At 38.7% G+C, this 23144-nt stretch overlaps 1 protein-coding gene across 2 annotated transcripts in view; it reads right to left on the bottom strand.

The window, feature by feature from the left end:
- The window catches only part of COL11A1 (collagen type XI alpha 1 chain), a 209003-nt gene extending 188793 nt beyond the window's left edge, over nt 1-20210 (bottom strand). The window contains exon 1 of one of the 2 annotated variants that reach the window (XM_017346045.3): nt 19728-20210. In XM_017346045.3, coding sequence (XP_017201534.1) covers nt 19728-19833 — 106 coding nt within the window. In that variant the 5' untranslated portion in view covers nt 19834-20210. The remainder of the gene's footprint in view (nt 1-19727) is intronic. The other variant, XM_008264806.4, reaches the window with a different exon arrangement.
- Between the last annotated feature and the right edge of the window lie 2934 nt (nt 20211-23144).

The raw sequence follows: 23144 nt of genomic DNA, 5'->3' as shown, positions 1-23144 counted from the left end.
AAGAACTAGGTAACACTCAGTATATACATTTACTTGTGTTAAAACAGCACCTTTTTTTTCTTCAGAAAGAGAAGATTCCTGGATGAACATGTGAACTAACATGATGGAAAATCATCCATTTTAATAGAATTATCATTGAATTTCAGAATATGTTGTGTCATAAATATGAAAGTCTTCCAAAAGTTCCTAGAAAATGTGTACTATTAAAAAAACTATACATGAGGCCGGCACCGTGGCTCAATAGGCTAATCCTCCACCTTGCGGCGCCGGCACACCGGGTTCTAGTCCCGGTCGGGGCGCCGGATTCTGTCCCGGTTGCCCCTCTTCCAGGCCAGCTCTCTGCTATGGCCAGGGAGTGCAGTGGAGGATGGCCCAGGTGCTTGGGCCCTGCACCCCATGGGAGACCAGGAAAAGCACCTGGCTCCTGGCTCCTGCCAGGATCAGCGCGGTGCGCCGGCTGCAGCGGCGGCCATTGGAGGGTGAACCAGCGGCAAAGGAAGACCTTTCTCTCTCTGTCTCTCTCTCTCACTGTCCACTCTGCCTGTCAAAAAAAAAAAAAAAAAAAAAAAAAAAAACTATACATGGATTTCAAAATTTTCACAACAAAAGAAATGTATTTTTAACTCCATTTTTTCCCAAACTTTTTGAAGCACTCCTTTATGTTGTTTCTGAAATTACTTAATGAGAATGAAAATGAGTCTGATTTTATAATCAGGAAATACCAAAACCACAATTTACTATATTTCACAAGTAAACGGTGACCTACTACAGGATTTTTCTCTTTTAAAATTTTAATTTCAATCAATTTATTTACAATACCAAGAGTCTGTTATAGAATGTATTAATAAATGTTTGAATGAGGACTTGTGACCAATGTGCTTCTTATCATTTCCTTAGTTCATTAACTTTTAAAGGGAATGATTTCTAAATTGACAGGCATACACAGATGCCGCTTTGTATTGCTTTCCTTGTACGGTATAATGAATGTACTTCCCTTTAATAGTAAATGTCCTCTCTATCTCACTAAGCTTCTGAAAGAAAATCAAAACACTATCCAGTGTATCACCTATTATTCCAAATTATTGAAAACAAATTTGTGGAAATAACATATTCCAAAAGGATCCTAACTCTATCAAATATGGTAGAGTTCAGTTCAGGTTTAGAATATTTTTAAACACAACAATGTTATCCAAAAACATTATTTTTCTCTAGTAATGTTGGTAATGGTCATTTTTTAGGTCACTAGGATTCCTGAACATTCTTACTGTCTTCATATGTCTTTTCAAAGGAGTAAGAAAATAACAATTATACTAGCTGCCATGTGCAAAGACACTAACATGTGCCAAGTCACTGGGCTATGCTCTTTAGAGGAATTAGCAAACCATACGTTCCTATTGTACAAAAGAGTGAATTGAGAACTAGAAAGCAAAGTTAAGTGTACACCTAAGTCTGTGTAAATGTCAAATCTATATTTTATTCTACTTTGCTACCCTCACTGCTACAACCCACAAATAAAAACTATGCAAAAGAAAACTTAAAAGATATATATATATATATAATAGTCTAAAATTATATTGAGTGAGCTAATTGATTCCTGATGTTCATGTTTATTTTAAATTAAACCAAATTCATGTTCCAGGATATAAATTACTCTGGAAAATGTAACTGAAAGCCACAGCATCTTCTCTGCTTATTTGATTTCGTCTTCTTGCAGTAAAGTCATTCTCAAAACTGAGCTGAATAAAGACTCTTAGGTAGGTAAGAACACATACATGAAGGTTATATTCTTCCAAAAAGAAAAGAATGAAGCCCCATGGCCATGGCCAAAACTGGGAATAGTTAAATAACATCCAGAATGGACCACAACTTTCCTTTCCATCTAAGTATCTTTCAACATATTGACCTTTTCCAAGTGTACAGTCTTTGTCACATTTGTACAACTTTGAAAATAGCAGGATATAAACACAACCCTACATAATAATAAAGGCTCTATAGACACATATGATGTGAAGTCATAATTCATTCCTCAAAAAACAGCAGGGGTCAGCGCTGTGGCGTAGGGGGTAAAGCCGCCTCCTGCATTGCCAGCATCCCATATGGTCACTGGTTTGAGTCCCGGCTGCTCCACTTCTGATCCAGCTCTCTCTATGGCCTGGGAAAGCAGTGGAAGATGGCCCAGTCCTTAGGCCCTTGCACCCACATGGGGAACCCAGAAGAAGCTCCTGGCTCCTGGCTTCAGATCGGCACAGCTCCAGCTGTTGCGGCAATTTGGGGAGTGAACCAGCAGATGGAAGACCTATCTCACCTCTCTCTCTGCCTCTCTGTAATCGGCCTTTCAAATAAATAAATAAATCTTTTAAAAAAGCAGCAAAATGGTTGGCATTTGGCCTAAAGGTTAAAAAACAGGTTAACATGTTGATAAATTGACACCTGAGTCCCATTTCAGATATCTGGGTTCTACACATGGCTCCAGCTCCCAACTCTTGCTTCCTATAAATGCAGCCCTTAGGAGTCAGTGGTAATGGCAAGTACATACCACCCATGTGACAGACGTGGATTGAGTTACTGGCTTCTGGCTTTGGCCCTCAGCCTATCCCCAGGACTGTAGACATCTACAAGTGAATCAGCAGATGGAAGCTAACTCTTGTGCCCCCAACCCCATCTCTCTATCTTTCTCTTTCCTTGTTTCTCAAATAAATAAATACAAACAAGTAAAAATAACTATATATAATGAGTTTTATATTTAGCTTTTTTGTCTAAAAAGGTATACCAAGTTTAAAAAAGAATAAAAATCATAAGTGATTTTTTTCTTTCAAGTAAGCTGGATAATAAATAATTATGAAATTCTATCATTTACTGGATCACCTAATCTTCATCCTCATAATCATAGTATTTGAAAGATTTTAATAACATGAATAAGAATGTTGAACAGACACATACACACCTCAACAGTAGAGACAAGAGCTGCCAATAATCATTGAACCTCAAAATGTCAATTTCACTCTAATACATTATATTTTATGTACTCTATTAGTTACTGCAGATCAGGGAAAACATATGGCATTTGTCTGTGGGACAGCAGGTTTGTACACATACATACACACATACACAGACAATATGACTGTAAAAATGTTGGCTGAATGTGAAACACTTGTGAAAATACATAAAAACACTTCCTCTGAGGCCCAAAGGATTCTCTAGTTTTGAAATAAAAATATTTTAGTCTACACATGTCCTTCCTGGTGTGTTCTCTTGACTTCTTAAACACTTCCACTCACTCATTAATCAGTTTGATCTCAAGTCTTTGATCTTTTATCCCCTGGTGCCTACAGCATCCACATGAGGTACTGATCCTATACCTCACACTACTTTGACTGTTTCATCTCTACTTCATTTCAAAGCTACTGCATGCACTCCCATGGCCAGGAGTGAGTAGCAGCATTACATAGTGTCAAAGAGCCAGACGATTTCTGAATTTCCACCTCTGCCACTAAGCATCTTTGTAATTTGCACACATTACTTAATTGCTCTGTGCATTACTCCATGCATTTAAAAATGAGAAAAATGAAAATATTCACCTCAAAATTTGGTTAGAACTGCATTGGTATTTGGAACAATCCTTAGAATGGTGCCTGGGAAAACTATACCTATGGGCTAGGACCCCCTCATAGCCTACATTTGTTTGGTAGCTGCTTTCACACACCAATGTCAGAGTTGTGCAGCCCACAGAGGCTTGAATATCTACTAGCTAGCCCTTTTAAAAACTCGACTCCTTAAGGACAAATAGGAGTTCAACAGAGGGAAAGGAATGGCAAGTATGGCAACACACATAAAAGAGAGTACAAGCTCCAAGGAGATGAAAGCAGTTATGCTTGCCCAATTAGACATCAACACAGAATAAATTCAGTGGCACAAATTCTTCTTGGAAATATCGTGGCTGCTGAAGACCTTTGGAGAAAAGCCATCTCCATCATGAATTCACTATCACAAACTCCAAGAGAGCCATTTACAATAACACCTATTCATTTGCCCACCCCAAATGTACTGCTGGAGTTAAACTTTCAGTTTTTAAAATGTGCCTTGTTACCTTTATCTGGGCTTTTATCCCCACCCTTCCTCAATTGGCTGATTTTTCAACCCTAACTCTCATGATTAGCTAGGTCCCACACCAATATTAATAAATTATAATGAGGTGTGATTCTAGCCTCGATATGTTTTAAAAGTTCCCCAGATGCGTCTAACATTCAGTCAAGGATTTGGCCTAAATCTAAGTATGACTTCCTCTGGGAAACATTTACTTACTGTTTCCATGAGGATGTTGTGGCCCTCTCATATGATCCCAAGTGCCCTATTTTTCCCCATGGAGAACTCTGCACCCTATTTTTTCTGCTTACTTAACTATCTCATTCTAGCTTTAGGCTACATAGTCTTGGACACATTGTCAATTATGGCCATGATTTTCCTATTACATACACTACCTAATCTCTCCACTGACCCCAGTCTCTGCCTCTCTATATCTTTCTTTTGCTTTTTCTATGTCTTTCTCTTTGCTGAGAAAGTAATTTATTATTTAACATCTGCCTCCCCTGAAAGACTATAAACTCTGACAGTGAACATCAGTGCTATTGATGTTCACTGTTGTATTGCCAAGGCATACTGGCTGAAGCACAGCAAATAATTAGTAGAGATATACTGAAAGAATGAACAAAAGAATAAGTAGGCACTCTGCTTCTGAGTTGAGGCATCCTTCCTACCAATCTAAGAAGAGAAAGGGCAACTGTTGTGAGTCACCCCTAACATCAACAACTTGAAGAGCTTTCCACATTTGGTCATTGCTGCTTGATTTATCTATAGCAAGAACACAAACACAAACTGGCCTTTCTAACATAGATATATTGCCAGCTTCTACTCAGGTATCCTCACTTTGTATCTCACATCCAAGGCCATTTCTATGAAACATACCATTATGGAAACAGGTAAACATACAACATGAGAGTTCTAAACTATCTCCCACCCCATCATAAAATGCATTGCTGCTCCAGAAGAGTATCCAAAACCAAGAGTGCTACTCTGTTTATGTGGTTGTAGGATGTGAAACTAACAAATGAAAAGATATGCAAGAAGTAACTATTTATTATAATTGACCTACTACTAATGCTCTGCTTTATTGCCAGATCATTAGAACTGTTAATAGTGAGCCTGGAATACAAGTGCATAGACAACAATTAATCTCTGCTGTTCAGACTGTCCAACTTCTAACCCAAGTCAGCATTTATTACCTGTGTGACTTTGGTTAAGTCATTTACCAAGACAATTTCTTGAACTCAGCCTCATTTTTAGAATTAAATGTGATGAAGAATTTTAGGGACCATCACTTTTGTACAGTGGGTTAAGCTGTCTCCTGTAATGGTAGATTTCAATATGGGCACCAGTTCAAGTCCCAGTTGCTCCACCTGGGATCCAGTTCCCTGCTAATGCACCTGGGAAAGCAGCAGAAGATTGCCCAGGGCCCTGGGCCCCTCCACCCATACGAAAGAGATACAGAAGAAACCCCTGGCTCTAGGCTTCCACTTGGCCCAGGCCCGATGACAGAGGCCATTGAGCGAGTGAAACACAGATGGAAGATATCTCTGTGTGTCTCTATTTGTCTCTTTCTATATAACCTTGCCTTTCAAATAGATAAATAAAAACTTTTAAAAATAAGTTTAATTTTTGAAGATAGTGTCTAATATATAATACATATGCAGTGAATCTACATAATATTACCTAAAATTATTCCCTGAAAACTTCAAGCTTTCACAATACTTTTAATAGTGTCAGTGAAAATCACTCACATATCTCGAGAGCAATGCCTCAGCCTCTCTGTAACGCTGCCTTTCAAATAAATAAATAAACCTTTAAAAAAACACACACAAAAAAAAACATAGTAGCCTGAACTCTCCCATATTCAAAAAAAGTGGAGAAGTTCTTCTTTCAGTAACAATGTGGTATATGTACACAATGTCAACAGAAACCCCAAACATTTCCCATTTTAGCTGAAATTGGATTTTTTTGTTTGCATTCTGCAATCTAATCTTTGTAGTAAAAGTACAAAAAGAAATAAATAGACTACTTAAATACATTAGTGAATTTTGAGACACTTACATGGTTTGCATTAATCACTCCTGGATATGCAAAGTATTCCATTATACTATTTAGAGTTCAATTTCCTCAAAAGGTTCTACAATCAATTAAAATATATAATAGTATGCTTTTTTACTTTATTTCCCAATACATGTGCACATACACACACACACAACAAATAAACAAATATATTTCTTTTTTTTTTTTTTTTTTTTTTTTTTGACAGGCAGAGTGGACAGTGAGAGAGAGAGACAGAGAGAGAAAGGTCTTCCTTTGCCGCTGGTTCACCCTCCAATGGCCGCCGCTGCAGCCGGCGCACCGCGCTGATCCTGGCAGGAGCCAGGAGCCAGGTGCTTTTCCTGGTCTCCCATGGGGTGCAGGGCCCAAGCACCTGGGCCATCCTCCACTGCACTCCCTGGCCATAGCAGAGAGCTGGCCTGGAAGAGGGGCAACCGGGACAGAATCCGGCGCCCCGACCGGGACTAGAACCCGGTGTGCCGGCGCCGCAAGGTGGAGGATTAGCCTATTGAGCCAACAAATATATTTCAAAGCTCAGTATTTCAATGAACTTCCTAGGAAAACATGAGTATTTGATTTTTTGACAATGAATAGCATCAAATTGAGAATGACACAAAGACAATTATTAGTAAACTGGAATTTCAGAAATGTTATATTAACTTTCATCAAACCAAGCATACAACAAGCCTATTGTTAATATCTTTTTAGGAAATGGAAATAAAATGATCAAATATAAACACTTCTCAGAAAATATCAGTTTAAGAATATCAATTGTATAGTAAAATCTAAGTGGAATAGTTAAAGAAAAAAAACATAGTGAAATATTCTGAAATGAGACAAATGGGAAAAATGAGTCCAATCAATATCAATCATATTCACATCCTATCGTTGACAGCTGATTATTGTAATTCTAGCTATCTGGAGATTGACAGAAATGCAAAAAATTCAGGATCTTGAATTTAGCCTTGATTGGGAACAATAAATAAATTTATTTTGACTATCAGCATTTTTGTACATTTCCTTGACAACATCTAATCTGCAATTGCTTTCTAGTTCTCTGGTTGGGAGTATGTTCCATTCACTTTTGGGTTACCATCATTGCTCTCTTACATCAATAGAATAAGGGATAAGTTCCATTACCATTTCTACACAGCTATCATCTTTTATAACAGATGGATTAATACCCATGGCGTTCATCAAATATAAAAAAATGCTTTAGGATACAGCATTTTGATATCATGTCAACTATGTGTAAATATGTAAAATGAAATGAAATGAAAAAGTACAGGAATTATTGAATACATATGGCCTAAATGCTGCTAAGACCTGAGAACCTAAATAATTTAAGGCAACATTTATAATCCACACTTATTCTATTCTAAATTTTATATTAAGCATTAAAGCAAAGTTGTTTTTGGATTCCAGTGACCCAGTCCATGAACACCACCCCTGAATTTCTTCTTTTCTTTTTCACTTCCCCCTGCAACCAGTAAAGGCTATTTCTACTATATTAAAAATAAATATAAATCACTATTTGTAAATGCTTTATTTTTATACATGACAAATACTCAATTACTGAGAAAAAGAACAATAAAGCAAAAGTCTACAGGGAAGGCTGCAGAGGCAAGGATATCAGGTAACAAGGACAAGGCAAGTTTAAATCAGAAAATTATATTTTGCATAGTATGGAAAGGTATAGAAGCCTCATCGATCCTGATATTTTTGTAGAATAGAAATTCTACAAAAAAAGAAAGAAGTACAAAGAACTTGAGACAGAAGTTGTTCCAGAGTGTTGTGGGAAACGCAGGGCAATAAATATGTGTCCCATAAATGGAAGAAGAAGAATATATGAGAAGGGTGAGGGTATTCTGAATACAGATGTTATGGGTCCTGTGGGATCTTCAAAGACATTAGATTTTCTCCCAAGTGAGGGGAAAATCACTGGAAAATCAAAGAGACAAGAATGATGTGAACCAACTTGTTTTCGCTGGCTGTTTTTAGAGCAGTTTTAGGTTCAAAGCAAAATTGAGAGGAAAGTGCAGAGATGCCGCATCAACTTATTTTTCCAGACCATTGGGGCTCTTACACTGAGAACAAACAACAAGAGCAGCAGAGTGGAACAAGAGGGCAGTGAGGAAGCAATAGCTACCCTCCAAACGTAACTGCTGCTTTCTGGGACAGAGAAACAAAGAATTGGGTCAGACCCAGAAGATATTCCAAAAGTGAAGTAGTCAGGGGTCGCTGATAGATTACATATGGGGTTTGAGGAAAAAGAAACCAAAGTTGACTTCAAGTTTTTCAGCTGGAAAATCATGAGGTGAAGACTGTAACAGGAATGGATCTCAGTACAGAGCTCTGTGATTCAGAATCAGGCATTGTAGATTCGATGAGACTAAAACGCCATTATAAGTGATTGAACTGAGAGTCAAGTATATGAATCTGGAGCTCAAGGCAAAGATCTGGGCTCAAAATAAAACTTTAGGAGTTGACAGCCCTATCAACTTTATTCAAGGATATAATTAACTTAATGAATGCCATGGTTATTTTCAAAGTAGTTGATATAACTTCCTCTGAAAGAATTTTTTCTGTGAAATGTTTACAATAAACACTTTGTTCTCTCAAAAAATCAAAATAGACATCAGGATCCAATATGTTAATCCTCAAAAACAAAAATCCTTATTTTCAACTTATGCTCTTAAAGATGATATCATCCAGGCAGTAACAAGAATCCTATAAGATGTACAAATGTTCTCTGTCTTACAGAAGACTTTATAATTGTGTGCAGATACTGGTCTCATGTACTCCTTTATAAGGAAGATAATTTATTGATATATTTTGCAAGCCTGTGACAGACATGGCTACATATAAAGTATAAATTAAATGTACTTAACTACTGTTGGAAATCTCAGGTACTTTACTGTGGGCTGGCTATTTCATAAAAAGTAGCCTGGCCCCAGTTCTCTGATTAATCAGAGAACCCAATGGTTACAATCATCTGGGACCACTTAGTAGGTGCTGGTATCAAAGCATGCTCTAGCCCTGGCAATATAGCAGCTTCCACGCACTTTCTAATTAGTTACATCATTCCATGCTATGCAGCAAAAATATATCCATATGGTGTTGTATTCTGTGTGCCTTGCACTCTTATTTGCCCCTACTTCACATTATGCCCAATTTTCTTCATGAACCACATTGCCTTTGTTCAAGTTCTTTCTTCAAGTCCCTTGTGTATTATTCTCCCTTCAACACAGCCTTCATGTCACCTCCGGGAATGCCCTTGCTTCCTCACTTCATTTGGTTTTTCAGTGCTCAGCTGGTATTGCTCAGGGAAACCCTTTTTGACCTTACTGAGCTTCTGTTCTGTATTCCTTTAGAACAATGTGCCTCTCCTTCAAGGCATCTAGCAGTGTTGTCGTTCTGTATTTACTTGGTGACTATCTGATTGATTGGTGTCTCCTCAAGTCAATAATAAACTCTGTGAGGCAGGATCATTACTCACTTTGCCTAGCAACTATTCTGAACATATAACAAGTCTCTAACATATGCTTGTTGAAAATGTGGCTAAATACATTAATAAATGAATGACCATAGAACACAGCATGAGTACCTGTGATGGATTTAAAATATATTTGTTAAGCGAATGACTGCTTTTCACTGTCGCTCTTGCAGTAACACACATAATCAATGAGAATACAGATCGGCATACTGTCTTGATAGCCATGGCAGCTATCACAGTAGATGTGTATAGTTAGTTTTTGTGGTTATTAAACAGCTGCAATCTTCAACTTCCTCATTATAAAAGCTTATATGAGAGCAGGCATTTAGCTTAGTAACTGCTAATTTAACTAAGATGCTGGTTGAAACATTCATGGTCCACATTTGATGCCTCAGTTAAATTCCTAGGTTTGGCTCTTGGCTCAAGCTTCCTACTAATGCAGACCGTGGGAGACAGCGATGATGGGGCAAGTGACTGGGTTCCTGCCACTCATATGGAAAACCTGGACTGAGTTCTCAGCTCCTGCCTTCAGTCCCCAGCCATTGCAAGCATTTTGGGAGCAAATCAGCAGATGGGAACCCTCACTGTCTTTCTCATTCTGCCTCTAGAATAAATTAATTTTTAAAATTTAAATCTCAGAAGAGCTGTAAGTTGAGAGCAGAAATAACATCCCGATTTTGATGAGTATGGTAAAGAAAAGAACATAAGTCAGTTGAAAATATGACATTTGAAAAGTTCAGTATTTCTGATATACAAATAGCCTGGCCTATTTTTGAAAAGCTTTAAAAATACAGTCCACTTTCCCCCAACCCTCTTGCCTCTCCACCCTACCCTCCCATATGAGCATAGCTCCCCATGGTCACATACTCTTGCAAAGCTTTTTTTCTGGGTGGCTTTTCTCTTAATAAATCTGAAATAACTGCTTAGTGGGTTTCTTTTTTCCAAAATTAACTTTGTGATGGTTTTTAAAAGAGAAATCATGATGCAATACTGCATTAAGCAGTTTAAATAAAGGAAAATTTCAGAAAGTAAATAGGCAACACCACCAAATTATATGTGGATGATTCTAAACAAATGCATGAAACAATCTTTTCATTCTCAATGGCAGTTTATTATCTTATTGAAAGGAAAAAAACCTCTAGGATTATCATTTTTGAGAAACTCTTGGAAATATTTATATCTAAGTTATTGTATTAGATCATTAACAATGACTATCTCAAAAGATAAACAAAATATTATTAAAGCTAAAAAATATAAAACTAAAATTATATTTTCAATAAATCTATTTTTTACTTAATTTTGAGAAGAGCAATACTCATAGGCATTTACAGTCATCTTTCTGTATACACAAAGGTTTGGTTCCAGCACAGCCTTCTCCACTGAGAATACTAAAACCTGATGACAGAGAAGTTCTTTTTATAAAATGACATGACATTTGCATATAATCTACGCACATTCTCTTCTATACACCAGAAAATCTCTAGATTACTTATTACATCTAATGCAACACCAATGCTCTATAAATAATTGTGATAATATATTGTTTAGAAATTAATGACAAGAAACAAGTCTGTACACGGAAGTACAGAAACATTTTATTTTTCAATATACTCAATCCATTGGTTGAATGTGCAAAAATGCAACTCACAGACATAAATACAAAAGGCCAATTAGTTTATAATATGCTCTAGAGATGAGAAATAAAGTATTTTCTATTTGGTAATCAGTTTTATATTGTAATTCAATTCCAAATTGAACAATTCAGAACAATTTCTGTTTAGCAATAGGGAATATATCACATGATTTTCACATTTTGATAAATTAATTAAATCTTCTCTTGACTTTTAGTGCCTTTTTATAAAAGTTAGGCATATTTACATTCTCAGATATATTTATTTCCTCTTTCAAAATGTTGTGAACCCTTTCCTGTGTATCATAATAATTAGTGGAACTTTATAAAACACTTATGCTTACATTTCATACATAATCCACTCAATAAAGACTCCAATGGTTGATATCAGAAATAATTATGATGCCAGGTGAAGGATCATCGCCCCATCCTCGACTTCAGTGGAAATCACTTATTTAGAAGTTCATTCACTCAAAAAATATTTATTAGCCATCTGTTATTCTCCAGACTATAGTACAGCATGTCATAATTTTGCATATATGTGAAGAAGATGAGTTTCCTGCTTATATCATAGCATCAAAAACATTCTGTGTTACGTTTTTATTTTGAGTAAGCATAGTGTGCTTATGATGTGATGCAAGACCAACTACATCAGTAGTAGACCGAGGAGAGGTATTCCTAGAGGAAATGATAGCTAAACCCTGAATATGAAGCATTGGTCAACAGAGAAGGAGACTGCTCAAGATAGAGGCCATATCTTGGTTTGGGGACAAAACAGAAACTGATATTTTCAGGAAATCACACTAATGTCAGCAGAAATAACTTCAACATTCTTCTATATACATTGACAATAATGACACACATAACCATTAAACTAGATTGTTAGGTTACTTAAGAGCTGCAACCAACACACTTGCTTTATTCAACAAAGGATTATCACATGTTTACTTGTGATGGGCTGTTTGGAAGTGCTTTGGACACACTAACTAAAACACTAACTAGCTATTTTAGGAAACTGAAATATACAATAAATATGAAAAACACATAGCTTTCTTCCAAAACAATTATATAACTACCATCTATTAATCTAAGGAATCACTTGAAACTGCATATACTTCTCAATTGAAAATGGTACTTCATAGTATAACTATAATTATGCACAGTAAATAAATTATTCTCCGCTATCCCTTGGGCTTATACTTGTAAAATAATAAGAGTGACATGGTAAACTTTCCACTGAACTTCAGCATAGACTCAAGAGCCACATGAATTATAACAGTACTCTTTGCAAGAAACCATTCATATTTCTACTTTAGTAGCACTCAACTTATTTGAACAGTTGATAGATTATTTATTGTGGTACAGCCCCACAATTTGTCAATTGCTGTTAGACCTCAAAGCACCATAATCATAAGTCAAGGAGGCTGTCTAGAAGCATGAGACCATCCAAAAACACAACTGAGTGGTCAAAAAGAAATGTTCTGGAATACGATTATTTTCAAAACAATCTTTCACTGCTAGCTATATGATTTAAGCAAGACAACCAACTTCTCATTTTTTTATTTCCTTCTTGGATGAAATACATACAAGTCCTGTAATATCAGTTTGCCTCAAAAATAACTGTCAAAATGAAAAAGGATTCTATACAAAATGTGCCTACAACAGAATCTGGTACACAATGAGCATACATGCAGTGTTAGCTATCATTATATCTGCCTGAAGATATGAGGGAAAGTTTCTTGAATCTGTGACATTTGAGATAAATTCAGAAGCATAAAAAGTACTAGCAGGTGTTTGTTAAATGTAACAAAAGGACTCCGGCCAGGGCCAGGGAGTTCCAAAATGAAGAACACAGTCAAGAGGCTTACCATGGCTGAAATACAGGGTAAAAGGAGGTAGGGCTGAGGGAGTGAGAAATGGCTGCTCATGAGCCTGGACATATAGAGCGGCCTCATCTTAGAAGGCACTCTACATCCTACTAAGATAGTGAAGTACTGTGAAGACTCATCAGCAGTCAGCAGAAAGAGAGACAGCCAGTGGTAGATTGTGCTCCACTCCAGAGTACAAGGAGAGAGATAGACAGCAACTCCATGTTTCTGGGTCTTTTTTCTCTGTTGAGTTATAGTACCGAGTATGAAAGCGCACTGGAGTTCTTAGTTACCTCGTCAAGGATTATTGCTACTGCTCTTTCTGGGAGTTGTCCTTTCAGGAAGTTGTATGTGAAAATCTGAGTGAGGAAGGAAAGCCAGCTACTTCACACAGTCTAAGGTTCATTCCTTTAAGCCCGGATGTCAGTTTACCAGTCAGACAGAGGAAGGAAGCTTCTACTGATACTCTATGAGCTCAAGTTCTATGAATAGGGACCTTCATTTGCCAGTAGAGTACAAGGCCATTCAAGAGCAATTAAATTTGGTTAAAATAAGAAAGACATGCTTTTTAAGAAAAAAAGAGAAGGTTTGAGGGGATTGCAAAAGTTGATTGTGCTAAAGCACTTTTACACAGGTTTGTTTTAGTTCTCAATTGTCAAGTTGTATTTAAGCTGGTCTCTTACTCTGAAATATGATAACCTTTCCTTTCTCTGAGTTCTTTCTCCTAAATTAATAGCACTGTCTCAATTCCATGCGCAGCAAGCAAAGAGTTTATTTTACCAGATAACAGTAGGTCTGGTAATCAGCCAATGTCTAAAGAACCACTAGCCAACTCAGTAGAACGCCAAAGACTGCAACTGATAAATAGATACTACTCGCTAAATCACTTTAAAATTGTCTTTCATCTTCTCTACGAGCTAGACTTATACATACTGATTTCTGACACAACTGAAAGTCAGAAAAAAAAAAAAAACTCTACCAAAATAAAATAATATTCGAGTTCTGAAAAGAGAAAGAAATGTATTAGATGCATTTTAATACAGAAGGCAGTTAAAACGGAAGAAAAAAAAAACTTAGATTTTTGAATTAAACTGCGCAAAAAGTTAGAAGAAAAGATCCCAAAATTTAGGGAGGACATTAGAAAGCCACACGCAAACAGCATTTCAAGTTGACTCTTCCATGAGAGAATCTAGGGAACACTGACTTTCTTTTATAATGTCTATGTATACCTCTCTTTCTTTGCTAGGAAACAAAACTTCCAAGGTCAAAGAAAAAAAGTTTGGTTTCCTCTCCACTCCCAACCCAGGTCACATTACCCCAGTATTAAATGAAGGAAGTGGAGGAGTAAAAGCAGAAATGCAGAGTAGCGCTAAACCCTACTTCACAGCTGCCTTGAATTCTTAATGATTACACCAAACTGTCCTTAGTTACTTCTCCAAAGGTGAGGAAACAAAAACATATTTAAGATTAAGGACATCTGACTTTTTAATATTATCTTTAAAAACAAGTAAAATGCTAGGATGGGTCACTATTTACAAAATGTCCTGTTTATATGAATTGTTGATCAAGAGTATAAAACTCATGATTAATACTTCCTCAGTATTGACTTCAAGACCCTAAGGATATGTACTACATTTCCTTAAAGATGTGAAGACTCCTAATTTGGTGGAATTACTAGCTCTTGAAGATTATAAAGCAATGCTGAGATAAAAAATTGAATTCTTCCTCCCTTACTTCTTCATAATTTTACATGTGGTAATAAAATTTGTCAAAGTGGTTGACAGCACAGCCAATTTCATGGCACTCCATTGACAGTGACTACTTCTATACATTAACTACCCCTTTATAAAGTTCCAGATGCTTTGAAAATTCAAGCTCATATATTTAATTAGACTTTGTGCTGCTAAGTTCTCTCCTATCACTTTCTAAACTTGACCACTTTCTTGGGAAAAAACTCAAAAAACATATGGCAAGTGTGCCATAATGATTATCTATCTTATTAATAAAAAATTGTATTTTATAAATATCATCCAGCTAAAATTATCCTGAAATGTTTAAAATTTGACACTATTTTCCTCATTGAATTAAATATCTAATATTCCTAGCTTTTTAAAAAATCAAAATCAGGCCTAGTCTGCCATTAATAACTTTTGAGAGAATAAAAAAGCTATATTTTTAATCCAGTAATAACTGTATAGATAAAATACTTTAGAAACTACAGTGCTTCCTATCCTGATGTTACAATCTTATGGAATCATATGGTTTGAGCTACTAATAATATAAGTAGATCAAATGATAAAATATTACCTTTCTCCAAACTTAGGAAATTGAGTAGTTTTAAAATGTGTTTTATAACTATATTTACTATCTCATTTTCTTTAAATCATACATTTTCACTTAGTCACCTTCTAACTAATCTAAATTCCAGCACATATACCTTTAAATAACACAGTCATTTCATCAAGTGTCAGAATTCTATTTCAATACCTTTTTGTCACTATTATAAACGTTCACCTCACTCAGGAAAATTTTGCTTATTTATAATGATGTTTTATGTTTTTATAAGACTACACAGCTAACAACTTTCTGTGCCTGTTATGGTTGATGAAGAATTTCTATAATGTCTAGTTGTAACATTCTCTTTAAGAAGACTACCCTAAACTCCTTTTCTTCCTTTGAAAAGTTTGGATTTTATTACATAGACTTTCAACCACTCCTGATATGAGTCCTTTTTATCACTGAATAGGCAGCACCTCAATAAATTAGCCAGAGTGAAATTTATCTCAGAAAAGAATCAATTTTTCAGAAAAGAAATTTGACTAGTCACACATTTTTATCAGATAGAAATTCAACCCACAAATCTGAAAAGATGTTTGCCTTGCTGTATTTTTGGGAAAATATGGACAATAATAGTCCCTCTATTTTTAATCACAAATTAAGGAAAATGGGAAACCTAAAATTTAATTAATCATATTGTTCACACAAATACATTGCTCATTTTGCAACTTACAGATACCTCTTCAAGAGTAAATTTATAAAGTAGTCCCTCGGTTAAATATTATTTATGAAGAAAGTTGTCACTTGAAGATATTAATAAACCTAATGTCTAGACTATCAGACAAGTAGGTGAAAGTGTCATCCATTAACCAAATACGTATGTGCCACTGAAAACTGAGGCCATCTGTGTAAACCATGTAGGACAGTGTTTCTCATAAGCTACTTCTTACTCTTTATCCTTTCTCTTACAGATTTGGTCCATTTTTGGATTAAAAAAATGTTGAAGATCGTATTAATAATCTCAGCACTCACTATATTTGTTATCAGAAACATATCTGATTTTTAAACTGATTTCTGATTGACCAAAGGGATCCATTAGGTATCTTTGCAAGGTTGGATTAGCACATACTGTGCAAGCAACACCATTTCACCTGCTGATCCCGGGCACTCAAAACAACAATTCTGCAACACTCACTACCAATTGCTGACAAGCTCTAAAAGTTACTTCTAAAAATGATCATCTTTTTGCAAGACAGCATATTGACTTCATGCCAAAGGTTGAATACTATTTTCATTAGTAAAAATTGATTAGATTGAATTGGATTTGGTTAGTATTCAATTATAGACACTCTTTCCTAAAACTCATTAAAAAAAAATCCATCTTGACACTATCATAGTGTGGTCACTACCAATTCCAAGTGTTCCCAGGTGCTACCTAGAATAAGTAATGGAACAACCTACAAAAAAGTTTAAAAATTTCTGAGATAAAATACTTGTATTGATGATAGGCAAATGCGTGAAACACCAAATTAAAGTTAATGTAAATGCATATTTACATTACACCTAGCCTTTTTTCTAAAACAAAGATTAAAATTTTAATAAATATGTTAAATATTTCCAACTTATAATTTAGATTTCTGAAGTAAAATAATGACTCTGTATGAAATCACTAATTTTCTTTAATCCATTCATCTCTAAGAAATTTCCTATGTACTTTTTCTTTAGAATTTAAATGAAGGCTTTGATGCTTTAAATTTATTTAAAAATAGGTTCTTTTTAAAATTATCTTTGGTTGTAACCACCACATCAGACCACTGCACCTCAGTGAAATCAATGAATCATAATATGATGCTGGAATAAAATACCTTTATTTAGAAACCAGTATGAAACCCTACTCATTACTTCAACTACAGTTCTAAAGGCTGGTAATAGAACTGAATACTGGGTTTATTTTTCCCTTACATGGACATTTCAGGCTTTGAGTCCTGTGTTTTCTTTTTAAACATTAGTTTGTTATTATTTCCTTTTTGAAGCTTATTAGGCAACAAGAATACTTACAGTAGTAGATTTACCTAAACATGTGGCCTCCCACTAAGCAATAGACACTAAGCAGTTCGAAAAACAAAAACCAAAATCTTACAATGTGAGTATCTAAACTATCATATCTTTTACAACACTCCATCAGAAATGACAAGCAGAAACTCTACATCTGATCTTTGTATTTCAGTATTTCTCACATTACTTGGCTTCACAAAAAGAGAGAAGTTATTTCTATTTTATTCAATGTGGTACTGAGATCTCTTTTAAAAAGTTTCAGGTATGTAGTTGAATTGAAAATAGAAAAATACACATAAGACGTGTAGAACTCTGATTTTATGATATTCTTAGAGATTTACAGGAAGGCCCATTGTGAAAAAGCAACAAGTACCTTCAGTGAGAGATTCCATTTAGTGAATTTATACAATGATGTCCTTTGAACCCAAATGTGTCTTTCACTGTCTTTACTGTATTAAAGACACACCTGTCATTATAATATGTTTGCTCGATGTCTAGGTGACACACTGAAAACTCATCAAGTATCCTTTCCCAACATTACTGTAGTTAAGAAGGAATTTGAGGCCTCGTTATGCTACAGCAGATGCCTGAATACCAAATAATAAATAAAACCAGCAGAGGGCAGAACGGCTGACAGAACCGACCAATCCAACTGGTGATCAGGTACCAAAGGTACAAAGCAAACTTTTGGATGGATTCACCGGCAAAGGTTCTCGGCGTTTCATCCTTGAAAACGTGGAAATGAATGAGTCCACACACTTGACACAACAAATCTCAGATTTCAAACAGTCCGAATGAGACTCCTGCCTATCCACCAGGAAAAGTCACAGGGAGAAGCCATGCGGCGCCGCCTGCTGCTCCATAAGGTCGAAGCCACAGAGCCTGTGTAAGGAGCACAGACCCGGTGGCGGGGTTCGGCCTCCGCGAGCGCTAACTCCATTTAGGGAGAACCCGCATCCCGCCATTTACGAGACCATGCCAGACTCGGCTTTTGGCTAAAGCCGGCGCATTTGAGATTGGTGGGTTTTTTGTTTCTTTTTTTTTTTTTTTTTTTTTTTTTTTTTCCTCCCTGATCCTGACCTCACCGACCTCCTTCGCATCCCCTGGCTTCTTTCTCTCTGCACTCCTAGCAAAGTTCGCTTTCTGCTGGCAGCTGCCCGGGCTCCGCGACCTCCCCGGGCGTCCGCCTGCCAGCCGAGTCCACAGCACCTAACGGACCGCAGCAGCCAGATGCCGCTTCGGGCAAGGGCGGGGCGGGAGGAGACCGGCGGCCGAGGGGAGGAGTGAAGTCGCTCTCCCTGCTTGGGTACTGACGGGGCTGCCGTCCGCCGAGCAGGTCTGGCCACTGAGTATTTGGTGGTGCCACGTAGGAACTTTTCCTTACCTCTCCCCTCCCACCGCACCCCAGCCCCCCTCCCCTTCCCTCCCAGTCCCTATTCCTCCGCCCCCACCCCATTTGCTGGGCGACTTTCATCACTCTCCAAGGGAACTGCACGTCCAACCTGCAAGAAGAAGTGGGGGGTGGGAGGGCCCTACAGGGCAGAGGGGCCCCAAGTTCAGGGGGAAAGGTCTTCCCTATCTTGAACCCGTTCCTTATAATCTGTAAAATAAAATAAAATAAATTTTCCACTGAAATTCTCCTCACAATGCCAGCACACACACACCCACACCCACACCCACACACACACACTCGGCTCTCCATCTTCTAGATCCGTCCCCCTGTTACTCTTACACTCGAAGTAAAACAGCCTGTTTTCTCATTTTGTGGAAGACAAAGAACTTTATCAAGGTTCATTTTATACCTTTTCTCTCTATTTTCTCCTTAGCTTACCCCTAAAAAAGATACTCCCGTTAGTTAGACTATGAGGAAAGCAGATTTGCTCAAAGGGCAGGCTCCGCACTATTTCTGAAACAAAAGCTCTGAACGACTGCCCTCGTGCTCAAGGTAATATCTTCCCTCTTGTTAAAGAGGCTGGGTCGTGGTGCAAGGCATTTTCAGTCGGCGCTGCGCCTGACAGATCTTTTTTCTGCTACCTACCTCCTCTCCCATGGCTGTCCCGCCTACAGCCATCTCTCGCCCTCTCTCTGGCTCTCCGTTTCTGCTTCCAACCTGGTGGCAGCTACAATCTGCATTTTATTTAAAGGCATCGCCCCCCAACCCCGTTGGCGAAGTTGGGTAGACAGAGTGAAGAGGGGGAGGGGCGCAGAAGGAAAAAGACCGACGGCAACCTCCCACCTCCCCAAATCCGTTCGTTCTTACCTCCTCTGACCTCTCTAGCTTGGAAGAGGAAAGTCAAGGCGAGGGTTGTGACGGTGAAATCCCAGAGCCACCGTTTCGTTTTCCACCTAGAGGACCACGGCTCCATCTCCGAGCCCCGCACTCACAGCTGTGAACTCGACCCACGGAATCGCGAAAGCGGACCAGCTGCGCTCCTTCCAAGGTATCTCCGGGGATGTTTGCTACACGGCCATTGGGGAGGGCCGGGGGCGGGGAGGGGGAAAAAAAAGTCAAAGGGCTTTTTCTTTTGAATGTGATGGTTTGCTTCCTTCCTGTCTCTCGCCCCCTCCTCTCCCTCTCGCTTGGCCGGGCCGGCGGGGACCCTCCGATCCGTCCTCTGCCCGGCCCTGCCTTCAGACTGAAGGCAGATGAGGGGCTTCAACCAAAAAGCCGAGAGCACTGCGTGCCCCTAAAGGCTTCATGCCGTCAGTGGGCCGGACGAGAGGCTCCGGGCAGCCCCCTCCTCCGCCCACTGCCCCCGCGCCCCCCCTGGCCCAGGCCCGGGCGAAACTGACAAGCAGGCTGCGGGTCCGACCCAATCACACGCCTCTCGGGCGGCCCGAGCCCGCCCCCTCTCCCTCTCTCTCCTCTCTCTCTAGCTCTCTCTGCGGGAGAATCAGGGCTCCCGGCAGGCCCAGCCCACCCCTAACCCTCACCCCACCTCCAGCCCCCACGTCCCTCCTCCTCCTCTCCCTCCTCTTCTGCCCAAACCCCCAGAAGAAATGGGAGGGCGTTACGCGGGACGCGTGCTTGGCTCCAGCACTTTGGGAATGAAAGGAATTGCAGGAGAGCCCCGGAGCACACGGAGTTTTCAACGAGCTTCTGTATTCAATAAAAAAGCAGCTACTTGTCTCCTCGCACCCGTCTGGTAGCCTCGGGTTCGTCGGCGGGGGAGGGGAGGAGCCCGGCGTCTGATCCGCCACACCGCTGGAGTCCTGGGCTGGCAGCCGTAACCTTATCCTTGTGCAAAAATCTACTTGGTGGGGCAGACGTGGAACCCGCGGACTCGTGGCGCTGCCTGCTCCTGAGAAGTGTTTGTATGCTTTTTTAATCTGAGAATTAAAGGAAAAGCAGGATCCCCGGAGATCAATCACCCATGAGTTAGAAGGGAAGCAACCCTCCTTGGATATCTGGGACTGTTGGGTTTCTCTATGAAATGTCCTAACTCCAACTCAGCATTAGGTTCATTCAGAGGCTCGCCTCTTAAAGAGCGGAACTGTCCTCTGAGGTCAGAAGGAAGAAATAAATGTATGCAAGCTGACAGTAAGGGGGTGGGTAATTTAATTTTCTAGCTGATTCTGTCCTGAGCTCGGAAGAGGGAGGAGAAAAGGCAGAGCAAGCGTAAATCTCCAAGTGGCAAAGCCCACAGCTCCTCAGGAAGCCACGGGCCCTGGCCCAGGCCCTGGCCTCAGCCTCGGGTCTGAAAGTATGGTGAGTGCACACAGTAATGAGGATCAGGTTTCCAATTTATCTCTCTCTCTCTTTTTTTTTTTTTTTACCCATCCTCAGGGAATATTGATTCCTTTATCACTTTTTCCTACATTTAAATTATTCCATCCTAGTGACTCCTTTTGTTCCTTAGAATTTCCTAAAATGTGTCTTTCAAAGACTTTCTGGAACAATGCGCACAGCATCATACTCCTTTTAGCCACTCAATGGAGATGTGTTAAATGAATGAACACTTTTCTGTTGCTAATACTGAAGTGTTGGCTAAGACCTACTCTTTAAGACTTTTAAATGCTTAGGTGTGTAATCAATTCTACATTTTCCACTCATCTTTAGAATCTAATTTTATAACATTCAGAGTATGTCTCATGACCCATTAGATCCTTTCACTTCATGCAGTTGAAAGAAAGGTGATCACAGACGCTATGGAGTCCCAAGATGGAATTAACAACAAGAATAAAGGCATTAAAAAATGAGCAAATCACCCAAAATACCTTCATTATGAATGTCACTCTCTGTCACAACCACTCTCTCATCAAGTTTACCTCTTGGGACACAAGATATAGTGTAGTGTTTCAGGTGCCTTATATCGCTACAGAGAAATACGGCCCAGTAATGCTTTAGATCACAACTTCAGGTTGTTAATATAATTTAGTAAAATAATTTAATTTCATCTTGCTTCTAAACTAGGACAGCATAACTACAAAATAAGGACTTCACAGTGGAAATGTAAGTCCATTTACCGTCCTCCTTATCTTCTCCCAAGTGGGAAATTGTGTTTCTAATTTCTAAACGTTTTTGAAGCTTGATTTTTGTCCACTTATTTTGTGTATTTTAAAAATTATTTTTCTGTCTTCCCTTATAACCTAAAATAGTGAAATGAACGCAATTTAAAAACACGTATGTGTAATGCCGGTGTTGTGGCATAGCAGGTAAGGCTGTTGCCTGTGATGCTAGCATCCCACATGGACACTGATTGGAGTCCCAGCTGCTCCACTTCTGATCCAGCTACCTGTTGGTGCACCTGGGAAAGCAGTGGAAGATAGCCCAAGTCCTTGGGCCCCTGAACCCACATAAGCAACCCAGATAAATTTCCTTGCTCCTGTCTTTGGCCTGGACCAGCCCTGGCAGTTGCAGCAGTTTAGGGAGTGAACCAGTGAATGGAAGATTTCTCTGTCCTCCTCTCTCTGAAACTCTGACTTTAAAATAAATAAATAGTTAAAAAAAAAAACATAAAAAAGAATAAGTACATATGTGTGAGGCTGCCAGAATCCTAAACTGAGTCAGTAACTAGAGTTTCAATGTTTGTGATAATGCATAGAGATGATATTCCAAATAGTTTTTAAGGCTCTCCTGACTTACTGACAGTTCCATGGCTTTATGCTGTTCTAGAAGGTTGAGAAATGATGCCGTCAATCTAGCAGTCCCTACCTCTGGTCACATCTCAACCATTCTGACTGCTGTGAAAGGGAGCTTTCAGACCCAGCATCTGAGGTGAATAGAGTCATTACTACCTTATGCTCTCTGGACTCTGTGGTCTGAATTCCTCTGGCCACTGCCCAGAGAGGCATAAGCTAGGTCTGAATTAATGCCCCTGGAAGGAAACACAGTAGATTCATGGTAAGGAATAATTATGTCAACCTCTGTAGCCTGCAGCTGGCTGCCAGATCTGGAGCCTCACAGGGAGCTGCCCATGGAATTACAGGCGTTGAACTCATTGAAAGGAAAGAAAATGTCCAGAAACAAAGGGAGCAGAAGACAATCCGAGGATGATCATCTCACCTCCTTCACCTTCACTCTGGGGAGCTTCCAGTAACATTGTTTTCTGGGCCCCCTTCTAGCCAGTCTTTGCTAATAGTTTATACATAGATTCAAAATGTAACACAATGTGATAATTCCCTCATTATTTTGAAGCATAATTACTTACATATTTCCTATTCTGTCACACTGAAA

The sequence above is a fragment of the Oryctolagus cuniculus genome, chromosome 7 (assembly GCF_964237555.1).
Source record: "Oryctolagus cuniculus chromosome 7, mOryCun1.1, whole genome shotgun sequence".
In the NCBI taxonomy this organism is placed as follows: domain Eukaryota; kingdom Metazoa; phylum Chordata; class Mammalia; order Lagomorpha; family Leporidae; genus Oryctolagus; species Oryctolagus cuniculus.
Note: the sequence above shows the minus strand (reverse complement) of the source record. Positions and strands in the feature narration are given on the sequence as shown.